The sequence below is a fragment of the Lissotriton vulgaris genome, chromosome 4_2 (genome assembly GCF_964263255.1).
Source record: "Lissotriton vulgaris chromosome 4_2, aLisVul1.2, whole genome shotgun sequence".
Taxonomy (NCBI): domain Eukaryota; kingdom Metazoa; phylum Chordata; class Amphibia; order Caudata; family Salamandridae; genus Lissotriton; species Lissotriton vulgaris.
In genome coordinates, this window is record NC_141692.1 from 4,224,303 (window position 1) to 4,242,021 (window position 17,719).

General features: G+C 45.2%; 1 protein-coding gene across 1 annotated transcript in view; it reads left to right on the forward strand.

Moving 5' to 3' along the window:
* LOC147718104 (multidrug and toxin extrusion protein 2-like) overlaps nt 1-17,719 on the forward strand; it is a 615,385-nt gene that overhangs the window by 95,729 nt on the left and 501,937 nt on the right. Inside the window, exon 2 of the mRNA XM_086919188.1 lies at nt 15,828-15,929. Coding sequence (XP_086775314.1) covers nt 15,828-15,929 — 102 coding nt within the window. The remainder of the gene's footprint in view (nt 1-15,827; nt 15,930-17,719) is intronic.

A 17,719-nucleotide genomic window follows, 5' to 3' on the forward strand; every position in this document is an offset into this window, starting at 1 on the left:
CATGTATGACAAAGTACAGAGTGCAACACATAATATTTGTATCAGTGCAAAATTTGGTTAGAGCAAAAGCATGGTGAATGAGAGAAAGGATTAGAAAAGATTAGAAAAAGGAACGCGAGTGAATTCAAAACTCAATATTATCATCAGCAATGGCTTGGGTTTGAATTTGTCCTTTTCTAATTCGCCGACGCGTTTCGAATCCGGAAATTAACTGTCGGGATTCTCATCAGGGCATAGTTTATCTATCTGTAAATTTAAACAAAGGGGGAGGTTTTAGTGTCATGTATTGACGTGAGGACGACTCTCCTTGTAATGTGACATTCATATTGACATACCGCTTTTTAAAGGAAGCAGGTTCCAGTCTGGGGTTGCGAGTGCAGACTCAAGAGTGGGTCCAAAAACTGGGGCGCCTACAATTAGAATGAGTGTATGTTATGGCGCGAGAAGTACACTTGGTTGTTACACTTAAAAAACAAATCCCCACTGGGCATACCGTTGTTGGGTTGGTTGGGTTTATGCAGGTCAAGGGCACCGCCATGGGGTGCCCTTATGCCCCAGAGATGGCCGTGTTGTTCATGGCCCAGTATGAACAGATGTTCATTGACAACAACAACCCCTTCAAACAACATATCTTACAATGGCTCCGCTACATAGATGACGTCTGGCTCCTGTGGCAGGGGAGCCAGACCGATCTCGGAGCATTCCATGACTGGCTTAACAACCGGCATGCTGACATTAAATTCTCGATGACACAAAGCAATGAAAGGATGACTTTTCTTGACGTTGAAATCATCAACATCAATGGAGTATTGAAATCTTCTCTCCATAAAAAAGACACAGATAGGAACACCATCTTGCACCATAAGAGTGCCCACCCCAGGAACTTGAAGTCAAACCTTCCCTATGGGCAACTGCTGCGCATAAGGAGGAATTGTTCGAACCTGAGGGACTTCACGTCCCATGCAGAGACGTTTTGCCAAGAAATGCAGGAGAGGGGGTATCCTAAAAAACTACTCAAGCACTCCCTAACAAGAGCACGCTTCACCCCCCGTGAAACTTTACTGCAAGTACGGCCCAAACCCACGCTTGACAGGTTGGTCTGTGTTACCACCTTTGGACCAGACACCCACAAATTGAGAAAAACGGTGCTGAGCAATTGGCACCTATTGGCGAATCTAGAATGCCCACTATCCAACCCCTTGTTCGCCTACAGGAGGAATCAAAATGTAGGCCAACAACTTATGAGGGCGGACGTATCTCTACCTAAAAAGAAGAATGACCTTATCAGTCAATGGAACCTCAAACCAATCACAGGGCACCATAAGTGCGGAACCTGTGTAGTATGCCCAAACACTATCGAAGGCGATGAGTTCCAGCATGGCACCACCAGATGGAAGCATGTGGACTTTTCTAATTGTAAGACTAAGAATGTCGTCTATCTGGTCCAGTGCCCCTGTGATCTGATCTACATTGGCAAAACTACACAACAAGTGAACACACGCATTTGCCAGCATCGATCCAGGATCAAGAACAAAATCATGACCGCCCCCATGGTGGAGCACTTCATAAATGCTAACCATGATGTCAATCACCTCAAATGGACAGTGTTGTATACATTACGCCCGGCACAAAGGAATGTGGATATCGATAGGTCACTCTTAAAAACAGAGGCTTATCTGATATTGAAATTCAACAGCGTGCAAAGGGGCCTTAATACTTTATCTGAAGTTGGTAGACTCTAATTCAATGATGCCTTGGTGTTCTGGCTGGTCGACTTGGTCGTGTCTCAGTACGTTTTTTTAAACACATGGTGATTTCTTCCATGTTTCACATCCACATAAACTACAAATCCCACAATGCAAAGCGGCACCCTAATGGTTCATCACCATAGTAACTGCAGCAGCACCCATCTTGGGAAACTAAACAGTATGCTATGAGCCGCCAACCGAACCACTTCGAGGTAAGCAACGCTCCTGTAGGCAAAGCTATGCGTTTAGCGCGCTCGCCAGGATTGCTCTGGCTGTTGACTAACAACAATTTCCTTCTTCCCCAGCGGAGTTGGAACACGCCGATTAAATATCAAAACGGGGACTGCGCCCCTCAGTAAACAGGATCCCTTATTGGACAACAGCGGCGGCAAACGCCAAAGGTATTATTTACCGCCAGCCGGTCTAGAGCTGTTTTAAACCCGGGCTGTAAGTTTTCTAGCACCAATACACAAAACCCCTCTCTTTTCTGTACACAGCGCTTCAGCCCAGCCACAGGCAGCGAAAACGCCGCGGAGCCCTTGTCCCGCATCGAGCAGCCGTTCTGATTGATTTTCAACCCAACAACGGTATGCCCAGTGGGGATTTGTTTTTTAAGTGTAACAACCAAGTGTACTTCTCGCGCCATAACATACACTCATTCTAATTGTAGGCGCCCCAGTTTTTGGACCCACTCTTGAGTCTGCACTCGCAACCCCAGACTGGAACCTGCTTCCTTTAAAAAGCGGTATGTCAATATGAATGTCACATTACAAGGAGAGTCGTCCTCACGTCAATACATGACACTAAAACCTCCCCCTTTGTTTAAATTTACAGATAGATAAACTATGCCCTGATGAGAATCCCGACAGTTAATTTCCGGATTCGAAACGCGTCGGCGAATTAGAAAAGGACAAATTCAAACCCAAGCCATTGCTGATGATAATATTGAGTTTTGAATTCACTCGCGTTCCTTTTTCTAATCTTTTCTAATCCTTTCTCTCATTCACCATGCTTTTGCTCTAACCAAATTTTGCACTGATACAAATATTATGTGTTGCACTCTGTACTTTGTCATACATGTTTTATGTCTCTATCTGTTGACCGCATTCAGGTCTATGTTTAAGTTTGACAATGTGTTGCAATGATTGATACAAACGTTGTGTAAAAACTGTTGTGTTATACAGTTCTTTTCTGCTGATCATATGTTGTCTGCGACAAACTTTTGACAAATTATTAAGTTAATGGTAAAAATAAAAATACCGTGTTGAATACGACAAATAGCGTCTTCAAACGCCCTGATTTTTGGCTTCTATCAAATAGTGAGAGGCACACTTGTTTGTTCCCTAAATTTAGGCCCAGCCTTCTCACTTGTCCCCTAAGGGCCAAGCTCCCCTTGTTCTACTATAAAACGTGGAGAACAAGCCCATCAACGTCAGAACTCTATTGGACCAAGATGGCTGCCAAGAAGAAGAGCTAGAGAAGCTGTGAGGAGGAACTACCACTTTGCTGAGTGCTTTGCTGTGTTGGCCTTGAGTAGCTGCTTCTATCTTGGGCAGTGAAAGGACTGGACTGAACTCCCTTTTTGTAAAAATGTTTACAGTTACACGTCATGGCAAATTCATTATCAAAAAGCAGACAAAAAAAGAACAAAAGTAACAGCCATAATAAATTGACATACAGAGATTTAGTCAATCCACTCGGAGCTAGGAGCCCAAGTTTTTTGCTCAAGTTCCCTTCTTTTACATCCTTTCAATCTATTTACAGAAAACTCCATAATATGGCTAGCTAGAATCCTTGACCTCTAAATTATAAATGTGGGAGAGTCAGGGCTAATCTACTGGGAAGCTTACACAATCGTATAATGGCCATGGCGATAAATACAAATCTAGTCTCAAGTCTTGTTCTTATATTTCCTCCCCATTACACTCAGTGCCCAAGATTACCAATTCCAGTGTTATTGCAAGCGGGATCTCCAAAACTGTAATAAAGAAGGATTCGATATCTTGAAAAAATGTATCTAAGTTTGGGCATGAATGAAACATATGTATAGTATCCGCAGCCGCTAGCCCGCATCTGCTACACTTGGTTTCCCCTGTGCCCTGTGTACCTCCCCATTTCGCAACCTTCCGAGGAGTATAGTAAAGGTCAAAAATAGACATATAATGTTGGGTTTCAAGGCTTCCTGTTGTTAAAGTCTCACTTATTAAAGCAATTAAATCTTCTATATATATCCCCTCCTTCCCAAATTTCCCCTCCAAGTTAGAATTCTGACTAAATAGATCATTGGGGAGAGCTTTCAATAATGTTTGATAAATGTTCCTGATTCAGGGCCATCAACTTATTGTTTCCGCCTTAGATATTTTTCCTAAATTAGCTGTGGTCCCTTGTGCATTTGTCCCCCTGCAGGTATTTGAAGACATCTCTTCTGTCTAACCCAAATTTTTCTTGTAAGGAAATAAATGTTTCTATTTGACCTTCATCATATACATCCCCCAAGATGTGAATCCCTGCACTGCCCCATCGGAAGGTAGTTTGATCTTGAAAAATTGGCGGTAAGACACCACACGCCGAAAAAGGAGTATCCACATTTATATTAGAAACCTTAAATCTCTGTCGAACCTTTCTCCAAATCCCATAAGCAGCCTTGAGGATTTTAAATCTAGTTTTTTTGTAGTAGCTGGGTTCTAGGTTTTTAACTAAACTTTGATTAGCTTCATTATCCAGTACGATTTCATAGATAGTTGGTCCTACAGCCATAGATATTTCAGCTTTAGTCCCAGTCACCAGAATCCCCATATGTTGTAGCCATGATGCCCAATGATACATTAGGAAATTGGGAATTGCCCAACCTCCTTGCTCTCTAGGAAGTACCATCCATCTAGCCGCCCTTCTTGCCCTATGAAATCCCCATAAAAACCTAGAGCAACTCTTTTGATTTTTACCAGAGATGCTGTTGGAAACTCCAGGGGAATAGTACTAAATAGGTATAGGAATTTTGGGAGGATTAACATTTTTAAAACGTTATTTCTTCCATACATAGAGAGATGCAAATGATTTAGCCCCTCTAATGTCCTATTGGCAATGTCAATCATAGGAATAATATTTAGTATTTGGTCAACCGACGGCGAGATCTTAATCCCCAGATATATATCTTTGGTCAAGACAGGGAGGTCAGGAGTAGGTTTAGAATTAGAATGAATTATCTGCGTTTTATTGATATTTCATTTATAACCCGATAAAACCCCATATTGCTCCACCTGATCCCTCACAACTTGGAAAACCGCTGTTATATTACTAGTGAGTATCACAATATCATCTGCGTAAGCCAATGTCTTATACTCTGTATCGTTGATCTTCACTGGTTTTATATTCATGTTTTTCTAATTTGTTAAGAAACGGATCAATATAAAGTGCAAATAGCAGGGGGAGGTGGTGCATGCCCCCCTTACTAAGATATAGGCTACCTATCTACCCTTAATCACTGACACATATAAACCTATAAGTTACTCCTATGGCAGGCCTTACCAATCCTGAAAGCAGAGTGCTTGGATTTGTGTGTGAGGGTGCCCATGCATGAGTAGGACCCCTCTGCCGCTTTCAGACTCTATTCTGTGTAGCTGTTCTGTGATGCAGCCAGACCATATACTCTTAAGTGCATTATAACCTTGCGGTAATGTTAACTTCGGAATGGCTGCATGGAAACATGTTGTGTATGGTGTCAAACACTTTGTAATCCTACCCCCGTGCCAGTTCTGGCAGCGGGATAGAATTCTACCCTTCTAGAGGGAGAGACATGTACACACTTACCTGACCGGTAATAGTTTAAAAGAGCCCCAGCTTCACAAAATGGATGCTGCAGCCACACACAAGAGTCTGACCTCCTGCTGCTGGAAGGACTCTTTGAACGCCTTCAGCAGCAGATTCGATCTTCACTGCACATCGGCCCCGTGCGGCAGATTAATTCCCGCCCCACCCGATAACGAATTTCCGAAGCCGTTCACTCTGTCATACGGCGTGCAGCACATACAAAGAATGTGAATTTTGGCACATCTTCCAACAGCGCACCGCTGGGTGGGCGCCCTGAGCTTCTGACACCTAATAACTCCAATCAGAGTAACTGTCCTGCTTCACAGTTTTCCTCCACCCCTGCAATCCATTGTGCATGAGGTGCAGTGAACATTGTACCCAGTCCCTGTCTTGAGGAGAACCTTGAATTATGTTGGTTCGAAACGCGTTGACCCCCAGCCTGTGACAAGAAAGAAGGGTGCAACTAGGGATCAACTTTCCCCACTGGTGTGGGCCCTTGTGTGCAACCAGACCGAATATTTAGTCACAGGTCTTGTGTGACAGGCAGGCTGTTGTTTTCCACCCTTAATTCCGCCTGTCCACTGGTATTTTAGTTAAAGGACTGGTCTTGTTTTACCTTTTCATGCTTTATGTTCTTTAATCACAATTGATTTGGATCGTATGTATTGGATTCTAAGTTGTATTTTGGTGTCTTGTTAATGTTTGAATATTTAGTATTCATGTTTGTATATTTCGTATTTATGGTGCACACAATTTGTTTGTTGTTGCTATTGATTTGACTGTTTTTGACAGCGTGTTCTTCTTTGATGTCATGTTTTTATGAACTTTGAAAACTTGATTTTGAACCAAAAAATAAATGTTTTGCTAAACAAATGGCCTGGTCACTCAGCACTCATTGGCTGTGTTGGTTCTAATTGCAAATCAAAGTGGTCTGGCTAGCCACTGTTTTTCTGTTTCGCAACTGTTGAGGTCCAGGCTGGTCAGTTTATGGGACCCAAAACCCTTCTGTACGTACGGAAGAAACTCCGGCAGAGGAGGTCTGAACAATAGGTTTCCTGTCACAGGGAGGTGTAACCAACTCCCCAGACATGCTTTAGTATATTGGGGCTGGGTGGGTGCATTCAGTGAATGCTTTTCAGACAGTACTGGGGGCACACCTGGTGTCCCTGTGCATACCCCAGTTCAAACCGGTTACAGGGGTACTCAGCCCCTGCTCTGGCATGAAACTGGGCTAAGGGGAAGGGGTGTTACAACCACCACCCAGGGTCCTCCAATAGGTGGGACCCTAGATTAAATCCAACTCCTAAACTTTGTATAAGTATGGTAACCCAGTCCTTAGGACTTTAGATTACCCTGGACGAAACTCAGAAACAGATTTCCTGGAACTTCAACATTCTATTTCGACTAGAAGATGGAAGAATCTCCCTTGGGGTCAATGAGTGACACCCCTGTTCAAACAGGCACCAAAGAAGCATCTTGCCGGTCTGCATTTCCAAGGCTCCCACCAGACCCCGATAGATTTGCGACACAGGACATGGACTTTCAGACATCTCCATGGACAACACGAGATCCCAACAAAGCTGAAACCCACAGCCTTCACAAGAGACTTCGGACCGGAACTCCTGGACACCGTGCACATTTGCAAGTGCATCTACTTCATGAGCTTTCCCGAAGTTGTGCATTGGGCTACTCGTAGTCCAAGTCCTCAGCACAATCTGCACTGAAGATTGTGGGCCTACTCTCCACCAGTGTTCCGTGGGCCCGCTTCTAGCATTTCCACTTGAGGCTCCATCGTGATCACTGGTCTGTCGACTGGTGGGTCCCCACGAAGGTAACTCTTCTGTTTCTTGGGCTTTCCTTGTCCCTCCAGGCGTGCCCTTACTCCCCTTTAAAGGGTGAATCCCTCAGACCTTGCTGGTCTGCACCGAAGCCAATCTCTACTTTCTGCATGAGTTGCTTTTGCCAAGGCCTGTTGGGTTCCATCTGGACCCAACACCGCTGCACTGGACATCCTTCATGGGACAGCTTGAATCCAGCTCCTGGTTGTCATCGATGCCACCTGCTCCTTGTGCCTGAAGAGTCAAGCTTCACCTTTGTCACCTGAAATCACCCAACATTGGTTGGCCTCATCTCCTTGCCTTCCTGTCCGCTCTGCTATCAGGTTCTTATCAACTCTGATCCAGGCTTGGATCCATCTGGACACTTTCGAAGTGGTCGCCTGCAGCACTTTCTTGCAGCTTGCCACTGAAAATGATGACGAAACTCGACACGAAAGGGCACCTATGTACCGGGCTTCCCTGGGTGAGGTAACACGAGTACTCCGTGTAAGTTTAACTGTTTCTAGCCTCATAAAGAGACTGTTTTTAGAAAAAATATATATATTTTATATGTATACTTGGTGTGGTTCTCCTTTCATTTGGCCATTAACAAGCATATACACTGGTAAAACAAGCTGCTTTACATTCCTTCAAGACTTAGCCTGAGGGCTTCTCTCCACAGCTACCAGTAGGATAGCTTTCTATATGGTTGTATTTAACCTACCATCAATGCGGGGTCATTTGTACTGCTGCAAGGTGCCCACTAGAATAGTGGGCAGATTATGCTAGGCCAACTTTTCACAATGATACACTAAGTTCAGGCTTATTTTTCTTCTTGAAGATTACTATTGTGGTCTTCCGCCAATATTCAGGAATTTGCCGCTTTTGAGCCAGCTGAAATAGTGAGACCGTATCCTGTCAAAGTGCTGATCTAAACATCCTAAAAAACTCTAATGGGATGCTGTCTTGGCCAAATGCCTTCCCGGCTGAAAGAGAAATACGGCTTTTTCTATCTCTTTCCATGTAATTGGGGCAGCAAGAATCTTATTTTGTTCAGGAGTAACCTTCCTTGTTTCACGATCCTCAAAGAACTCAAGGAATGCCTCTGGACCCGCTGCCTCTCCCGTGCCTGTCTCTTCAGTGTATAATTGCTGATAAAAATTCAGAAATACCTCTAAATTGGAGAGTCTTAAATCTGACCAAGATGATCTTTATTCTTACATTTCCGCTGGCCACTTCCCTCTCTCTTAGACGCTTCACCAGGACCCTTCCAGTATTTTGTTTAGAGTGTGTTCATAGCCACTGTAGCTCTTTGTAGTAGCATTCAATTTTGCCTCCTACGATAAGTTAAGAACAAAAAAGAATCTTAATTTTGTCACTTTTTTGTATGTCTAGATAATATTTATATGAATAGCGAACTGCAGGAATCATTTGCATGTCTGTAGAGTGTTCAAGGCAAGTCAGGAATTGGCCATTCTATTTTGAAATGTTTGTAAATAGTTTATTGAATTTCACCTGAAATGTATAATTGCCTTTAGGAGAAGAGAACAGTTGAGTGTTGTCTGCACGTAGGTGGATGTCTCACCCCTGAACCCTGTCTCCTCAGGATCACCACCAAGGTGTTACATGGAATTGGGGAAGAGAGAGAGCTGGACAGTCCAGGAGTAGCAGTCAGTGCATGGCACCACATAAGGACAATATTAGCATAAGGGGGCATATTATCAAGGGCCGGAGATGATTATAGCTAAGCGCACTTAGTGCTAGGATAATTATCGCCGGCCAACTCTGAATTTTATCGCGGAGATAGCGTGCTATCATCAACGCTTATCTCTAAAGCGATAAAATTCAGAGTGCAAGCTACCAACTGTGCGATTATCGCTGGAAATCCAGCGATAATCGCACAACTTTTGTCAATAGCTTGCTGATAGGGCCTCACATACTTAGCCATGATATCCTCCTTCCATAGGATATCAAGGCTAAGTCAGTTTCAAAGCAGGTGTATGGAAAGTAGCGATAACAGAGGTTATTGCTACTTTTCTTGTCGCTATGCTTCTTTGCGTGCGGCTTGTTAATAAGAGAAGTGTCGCTTAGCTACATTTCTCTCGTTATCCTGGGGAGGAACGCCCACTTTGCATCTCATTAGAGATGCAAAGCTGGGCGTTAAGGGAAAGGGTTAAAAAGCATGGATTCACGCGTTTGTGTTTCCTTGCTAATAGGGCGTTAAAATTATCGCCCCTTTTTGTCCTTAAAACGCAAACTAAAGCGGCAATAATTTTATCTCCAGGGCTTGCTGATATGCCCCTTACTTCCTTAACTCCATCCGTTATGAAACCCCTCAACCAATTAAAGGCGCTCGAGTTTCTCTAAACAAGACACTGCTTGTGCTCCAAAATCCTGCCTGATCTCTGCTATTTGAATGCATTCAGTTGTTTCAGAAGCCAAAGCTGCATCCCTGAACCTTGTTCACAGTCCACAGCGACTGTTCTCTGACACCAATAGTCATAGCCTTTAGCCCAATGTCCTGGTGCTGTGAGGGACGGAACATAGCCTCAGGGTAGAGCAAATATGCTCTGTTGCTAAAGCTCCTAAAGGTATGTTTTGCAGCTCCTATAACAACAAACACATGTCTATGAGTCTGTGGGGACAACTTAAGTATCCTGTTCAAGACACAACCAAATAGTGAGAAGATGATGTGCTCCCGTGTGTACTAGAGGCACAGCATGATATCACCAGGGTATAAAAAGTACCCATCAGTTCCCAAACGGTACCGCCCTTGTCATCATATGGGTTCTTGTAGGAGAGTAGGGTCTGCTATCCTATGGTCACCCCAATTTTTGCTTTTTGCTTCACTGGTTTTCGACTTACTGAGGCTGTGGGTCTTCTAATCATACCCCAAGCCTGCTGTTCTCTCTCTAAATTCACATACATGTACTATAGGTACATAACCCAATTGGAACTGGACTCCTTGTCAGCCCCTGTACCATGCACTATAGGTGCTCAGGGCATAGGTGCCACCAAGGCCTACCAGGGGCTGAAGCATAACTTTTGCCACCCCTGGCTGGTTCTTAAATTGACACAACTGGCTGATCACTCAGCTGGGGCAAGTGGGTGTAATCACCCCTTGCTTAGATATAGTATACCTATATCTAAACCTATATCTGGACACATATAAACCTGTGAGCCACTCCTATGGAAGGCCTTATCAATCCTGGAGGCAGAGTGCGTGGTTTAATGTGAGATGGTGCTCTGGCATGAGCTGAGCCTGTCTGCAGCTGTCGGGAACAACTCCCTAAGCTGATCCGGGATAATGCCATACCATATACTATTAAGTGCATTATAATCCTTGCGGTTATATAGCAACTTTGGTTTGGCTTTATCAAAACATGTCGTGTAAGGTGTCATACGATTTGGAATACTATCCCCTCGACAGTCCTGTCGATGGGGATAGCATTCCACCCTTCTAGAGGGAGAAGACATGTTACTTTACTGAAACGCGGTTGATTTTTAAAAGAGCCTCAGATCCACAAAATGGATGCTTCTGCCACAGACACAAGTCTGATCTCCTGCTGCTGACCGAAACTCAGCCGAGGAGGCCTGGACAAAGGCTTTCCTGTCACAGGGAGGAGTTACACCACCCCAGACAGGAGATAGTGGATTGTAGCAGGGAGGTTTGAAAGAAACCAGATACTGCCTGGGGAGCACAAGGCTTCCCCTCGCATAATCCGGCCAAACCGGTTCTGGGGCACACCAGCCCCAGTCCCAGCGCGGCCTGGATCAAAGGGAAAGGGGTGTATCCACCCCCTTCCTGGGTCCCACCCACAGGAGGGGACCTAGCAGGTAATCCAGCCCCCTAGATTGGTATAAGAATGGGAGCAGTGCCAACGCACTCAGATTATCCTGATGAAACATTTGAAACAAAACTCTGGACCCTTCGACATCCTACTCGATGTAGAAGACTGAATAATCTCCCTTGTGGTCAAGGAGTGACCACCCTGTGCAAACAGGCACCATCCAGCACCTCGACGTCTGCTTTGTTGCAGTTCCCGCCGGAACTCGAGCGACAGAGATCGACGAGATCAAGCTTGCCTGCCTTCTTACTGCCCGATCCACAGTCCCTGCAGAGCTGAGACCCGTGGAGGAGACCGGAAGCGTGGGGCACACCATCTTGAAAAGACCACGAGGCGCTGACCGTGCAGCCCACGAGTGACCCTAGAAGCTGTACACCAGGGTTTGAGAAGCCCCAGCCCTGAGCCACTTTTGCACCGAAGCTCACACCTCTACAATCGACGAGTGCTGCGTGGGGCCCTTCTGCTTTCTTTGGATCAACGCGTTGGCCCGGTCACTTGCCAGCTGGCTTGTGGCCCCTGTGCCAACGAAACTTGAAATACGACTTGCGATTCTGGTGGCTCCAGACTTGCACCCGCTCCTCTGAAAAGGAGCACCCGCTCTGACCCTCCTGGTCCGAGTGAGAAACAATCTTCCAGTCCTGCGTGGATTGCTCTTGCCAAGTGTTGTTTGCTCTGATTTTGAAACCAACAGCGCCGACGGTGAGAGACTGCGTGGGACAGCTCGTGACCCGCTCCTGGATGTTGCAGATGCCCCAGAGCCCATGTGGCAGCAGAGAGAAGCTCCTCGACACCCACCTGATTGCGCCCAACATTGCCTGGTTCCGTCCTGGTTCCACCCTGGTCACTGCTGAGTGACCCAGACTCTGTCCCCTCTGCTTTCAGGTACTTTACGACTCTGATCCACTCTTGGATCACACCGGACACTTCTCCTTCCCATCGCCTGCAGCATCTTCAGCTTCAAGCACCAACAACCTGCGTGACGAAACCCGATGCCACTTCGACCATATGCACCCGCTTCCTGTGGGTGAGGTAACTCAGCAACGCCGGTGTTCCCACACTGGTTCACACCTCTAGGGTCTGAGTCTAAAGTTTTGTCCTTCTAGGTTCAGCGGAAGTATCCTTAAACTCTATTTGTATAACTTTTACGCACCATTGACTTTGCATTGGTGCATGCTTGTGCTTTAAGCGCTGCACCCGAATCCCGCGGGCTTTTCCGGACTTCAGCATTGCTTGTCCCGACTGCTCCCAGTGATTCCCTAGGCCCTAGGCCTAACCACTGTTCGATTGGTATCTCTTATACCACTTTCTTAATATATGGTTTTAGTGGAAACCCACCCTCATCCATAATAGTGCAACTTTTATATGTTTAACTGTGCTTTTGTTTAACGCTTGTGCCCCTTTGCTCAAAAAAGAGTACTGGGGATTATTTTAGTGAATAAATACATATATTTTTATAATATATACTTGTGTGGTGTCCTTTCATTTGGTATTGAAGTAGTGTGTTAACACGACCTCTTGAGTTTAGCCTCTAAGGCTGCTTAGTCCATGCTACCACTAGGATAGCTTGTCTAATAAGGTTGACTTACAACCAGACACCATAAGGGATTGTTTGGACCGATACAAGGTGGTTCCAGAATTGGAAACATCACATATCAGGCCAACTTCTCACAGTTCTCTTTACACCAAGGAGAATATGCTTGCAACCACTAGATGTTGTAAGTGGTTGCCACCAAACCATTGAGAATAGTGATTAGGAATGGGAAGTACCAGGACAGAAATATGTTAGGGTAACTGATATGCAGTGCGTGGATAAGTGAGAGAGTGAAAAAAGTGAAGTGTATAAAATTGGAGAACAATGTATTAATATCTCTCAAAACTTCCAAGTTTAAAAAAACAGTGTAGAACATCAGCAGATTCACCAAATAACTGCTTCTTTTAAGTCATGGGTCACCATGTTTCAGCAAATGTAGATACTTATTGTCCACTGCTTTCATCAGGACCATGGATTCGATACTGCAAAGAAGTGAAACATTATACAACTCATAACCATGTCACCTGGTCATCCTAGGTCATTGAAAATTTTCCTCCAGGAAACCATTAGGTAAGAGGATAAAGCATCACCTCACCTGGCTGCAGCTCAGGTAAGTGGAGCACCGCTCTGTCCGTCGGTTCCCCCGGGCTTCCCTCAGAGGTGGCTCCCCAGTCAGCTTTTAGTACACACGGGAGCACATCATCTTCCCACTATTTGGTTGTGTCTTGAACAGGATATTTAAGTTGTCCCCACAGACCCATAGACATTTGTTTGTTGTTATAAGTGCATTCATTTGGGGGTGATGTCTATGTTTGGGTCTATAAATATGCCCTGAGACCCTCAAATGGTTGTTTTTGATGTTTTGCAGCTCCAACTGTGCGTTCTTTTCGTCTATGTGTGTGTATTGTTTTTCCTCCCTCAAGTGGACCCTTTCCCTTCTCTCCTGCTGGTTCCCATTACCTTAACTTACCCTCGTTCCAGACTGCATGATACCCCTACCAGTAGCATGTTGCTCCTCAGAGCCATGTTCACCCCTTCATACCTCCAGTGTGAGACTTTATTTACCTCCTGCAGCACTGACCATTTTGAAAAATGGGAACAGACTGCTTTTCATGCTGCTGTTCTATTTAAAACAATGGAAGCAGTGTAAGTCTCCTTCATTCACTCTGTATATGTTTTACCCTTAAATGCACTCCCTTCTACAATGCAGAGGCTGTCTGTGAGGAAGTTCTAGAAGGGCAGGGGAGGGGAGTGCTTGCTTGTGTCTAATAAGGAGCCAGGTTCTTTGGGATCCATGCACAAGAACTAAGTTTGCCTGAAGAGATAAAAAGATGATGAAAGATGACATCGTGGTGGGACGATTCGTCCTTGTACTGTCAGCACAATCATTATCAGTCAATAAGGGCCACATGCATCAACATTGTTTCCGGTCGCAAACGCGCAGATTCACAGAATCTGCCTGTTTACGATTGGAAAAATGCCTTTTCTGATGCAGGAACTCATTTCCCTTGGAAAATTAGAGAATTGCAATTTGTTGCCTTTGGCCCCTTAGGCCCCTTAGGCCCCCTGGCACCCTTGGAATTGCATTCACAATTTGCAATTACCAATTTGGTAATCGCAATTTGCAAATGCATTGCAAAGCATTCCTATGGGCCTATAGGTCCATAGGAATGAATAGAGTAACATTACCTATTAGCGATTCACAATTTGCAAATTGCTAATAGGTAATGTTAAGGAATCAGAATTTATTTTGTGGTTCCTACATGCATAAGGATTTGCGATTCCCAAAATAGCGATTCCTTAAAAATCGCTATTTAGGAATCGCAAATCCTACTTTTGATCCATGTGGCCGTGAGTCTCTCAGAGTCACGCAGAGGGACATGGGAAAAGAAAGTCTGCTCAAAACTTTTCAGCCTAGCATAAGTAGTTGAATTCTAAGCCTTGTAAAAAAATGTGTACATTATGCTTAGGTCGCCAAGTTTCATTCTTCTTCTTCCTCTCAAAGCGCAACACAGTTTGCTATGGCTTGGCAGGAGCCAAGCCATATCAACCAGCTATGTCCCAAGGGTGGGTACTCTGGGAAATAGCAGGAACCGGACATGGGGGGATGTGGTCCCAGGGGCCATGTATGCCTCCTGGGGGGGGGGTCCGACTGGCCCCCCTCCTTTTTTGATGTTGTCCCAGGGAGGTGGTGGTCTCTGGGTCTGCAGAGGGGCAGCATGGCCCCCGCACTCAACTTAAGAAAAGCCCCGGGAAGATGGTGGTTCATGAGGCTGCGAGGAGGTCCATGCTGTCCCTCCCGCATTTCTCCAAATTAAAGCTGCGGGGAGTTGGGGCCCCAGGGCTGTGGGGGGGGGGGTCACACAGCCCTCCCATATTCTTTAAACTTGAATCCCCAGTGGGGTGGCGGTCCCAGGGACTGGGGGTCCCAAGAGAACCCCCAATTTGTAAGTAAATCATCTCCAGGGAGGTGGTGGTCGCCAAGGCAGTGGGGGAGGCCATACGGGCCTCCCCCACATGTTGTGGTTGAATAAGCCCCAGGAAGGTGGTAGACCTTAGGGCATACTAAGCCCGGGGGGCTTGTGCCCCCCCTCCTTTATTTGTACAAACCCCCAGGACCTGGCCCACTCAGGGGCTGTTGAATAACACAGCGCAGGAGCACTCGCTTAATTTATTTTTCCGGCAGTATATGAGTATTAAGCATGACTCCCGCCAAAATAATAAAAAAAATGCTTTTCTGGCAAAGACCCCTTCCCATGAGGCCTAGGGGGACAAGGTGTATCTACCCTGCACCCTTTTCTTTTTTTAAAACTTATTTTCTGTAAATTGGTTTAACCGAGTCACAAGATGGCTGCTAACACTTCCTGGTTTGAAGTGTTGTCAGTCAATCTCAGCACGAGAGCAGGAGGGCTTGCCGATCCTCCTTGTACCCATTAAATCATGCTCTATTTTTCTAACCTGGTGTGGATTAATTTTGTATGGTGTTGGCACTGTTTTACTGCATTGAGTGTTGCACAACATGATGTTTTTTTGTACTGCAATCATTAATACAAATCATTCTTTTCTTCCCTAACAGATCATATCACAGATGCTAGTTTTCCTGCTATCTCTAGTCAGCACCATATTCTGTGGCCACCTAGGAAAAGAGGAGTTAGATGCAGTGACTCTCGCTAATACCGTATGTATTCATGTTGCTTTGTATAATTAATTAGAAGTCTTATTTAAAGTATGGTCCACTTAAGGCCAGTCAGTGCTTAATGTGAGCAAATGGCGGCAGGTGAGCCCCACTAGCAAATCGTTTTTGGGGCCTAGTAACTACATTTTCCCTCAGCAGCTTGTGACCTAGGGGAAGATAGAACACATAAAAAGGGGGTAGAAAAAGAAAACAAAGTGACAAGGAGAGACAGCAGGGATGGAAAAGAACCTGAGAGATTGGGATAACGAGGCATAATGTGACTGGCGGTGGATTAAAGAGGCATTAGGTGAAATGAAGACTATGCACCCTTGGTAATTGTTACCCTAACATTTAATAGTCACAGGGGATTGAACACAACTTTGGGCCCAGCACTTGTTCTTTTACAAATTAAGCACTGCTGCTATGTGGCCAAGGCCATCACCTCCAAATTTCCAGCAGAAACCTGCTTAGCAGGTAAGGCTCTCTCTCCTTTCAACTGAGCTACCTACCACTGTGACATGTTCTCTAAAGGCAGCAAAGCCTTGGGGTAGATACGTCAAGCTTGATGCACCCGCTCAGCAAAGATTCGCGTTTTTCTAGAATGAACTGCTGGAGAGTTTTTTTTTAAAACAAATCATTGACACCGATGCACATGTAGGATTCTCTTTGTGTATGGGAGCCATTGAGTGATTTCCTGGCCCCCAATAGGTACACCTTGCATGATGGTTTCAGGTTGGGAAATCTAGTGACAGGAGACTCATCCTAAATAGGGAGCTATGACTGTTGTAGTGAACTGATGGCCCTTTGGAAGATGGACCACCTGGTCAAAGGTTTCTGATATCTGTATCTACCTGTTCATACAAAATATAGACCTAACTTGATCCGATCAATCAGAGAGCCCTCCCATAGACCTAAGGAGAAAATAATCATTTTGCTTTAACCCCTTGCCCGCGGCCGGAATTCCACTCCTGTGCTGGACATTCCGATCGCGGGCGTGGTCATGACGGCTCCCGGCCGTCATCAGCACAGGAGCACTGTGACACATGATGGACGGGAGCCGTCATCAGCACGCAAGGGGTTAAAGAACATGCAGGCACAGACAGAGATATTTTAAGTGAGCAGGCCAGGCGGGGACCTTGGATTCTGTGTGACAACAGTCATGCCTCTTATCCATGGCCCTTTGGAGCACTATTAAGTGCCTTAATATTTACTCACTTACAGACACCGTGCAGGTGGTTTAGTTGTGCTTATGGTAAATTCACCAGCTACATATACATTGGTTGGGGTAGAATAGTCAGTTCTCACAAAAGCCACAAGCATTTGGGAACAAACGTGGCAAAACCCTGTTGACCGTTGGAGGTAGAAGAGGCAACTAGAGCCCTGGGACTTCCTAACTTTTCCTGTTGTTAATTATACTGGCTGAAGCCAAGATTAACACATTAGGGCTACCAAGTGGGTATTTTGAAAGAGTAACCCTACCCCTACTCACAATTCCAACAAAGTGCTCTGTGCGTCATAGATTGTAGCACGCCCTGTTCCGCAGAAGCATGGGAAGCAACTACATGATGAAGCATGCCACCAAGGGGTACCTCTGGTTGATGTTAGTGTTTTAAAGCAAAAGCATACTTTTCTCCTTATGTCAATGGGAGTGTTCTTGGATTGACCCAATATGTCATCTTCTTCTTACTTATGTAATGCTGAGTATGATCAATGTTCTTGAACTCAAGATTTACCACCTTGACATGTAATAAAGAATAGTCTCAGAGCACTTGCCGCTTTATAATGTTTTGCAT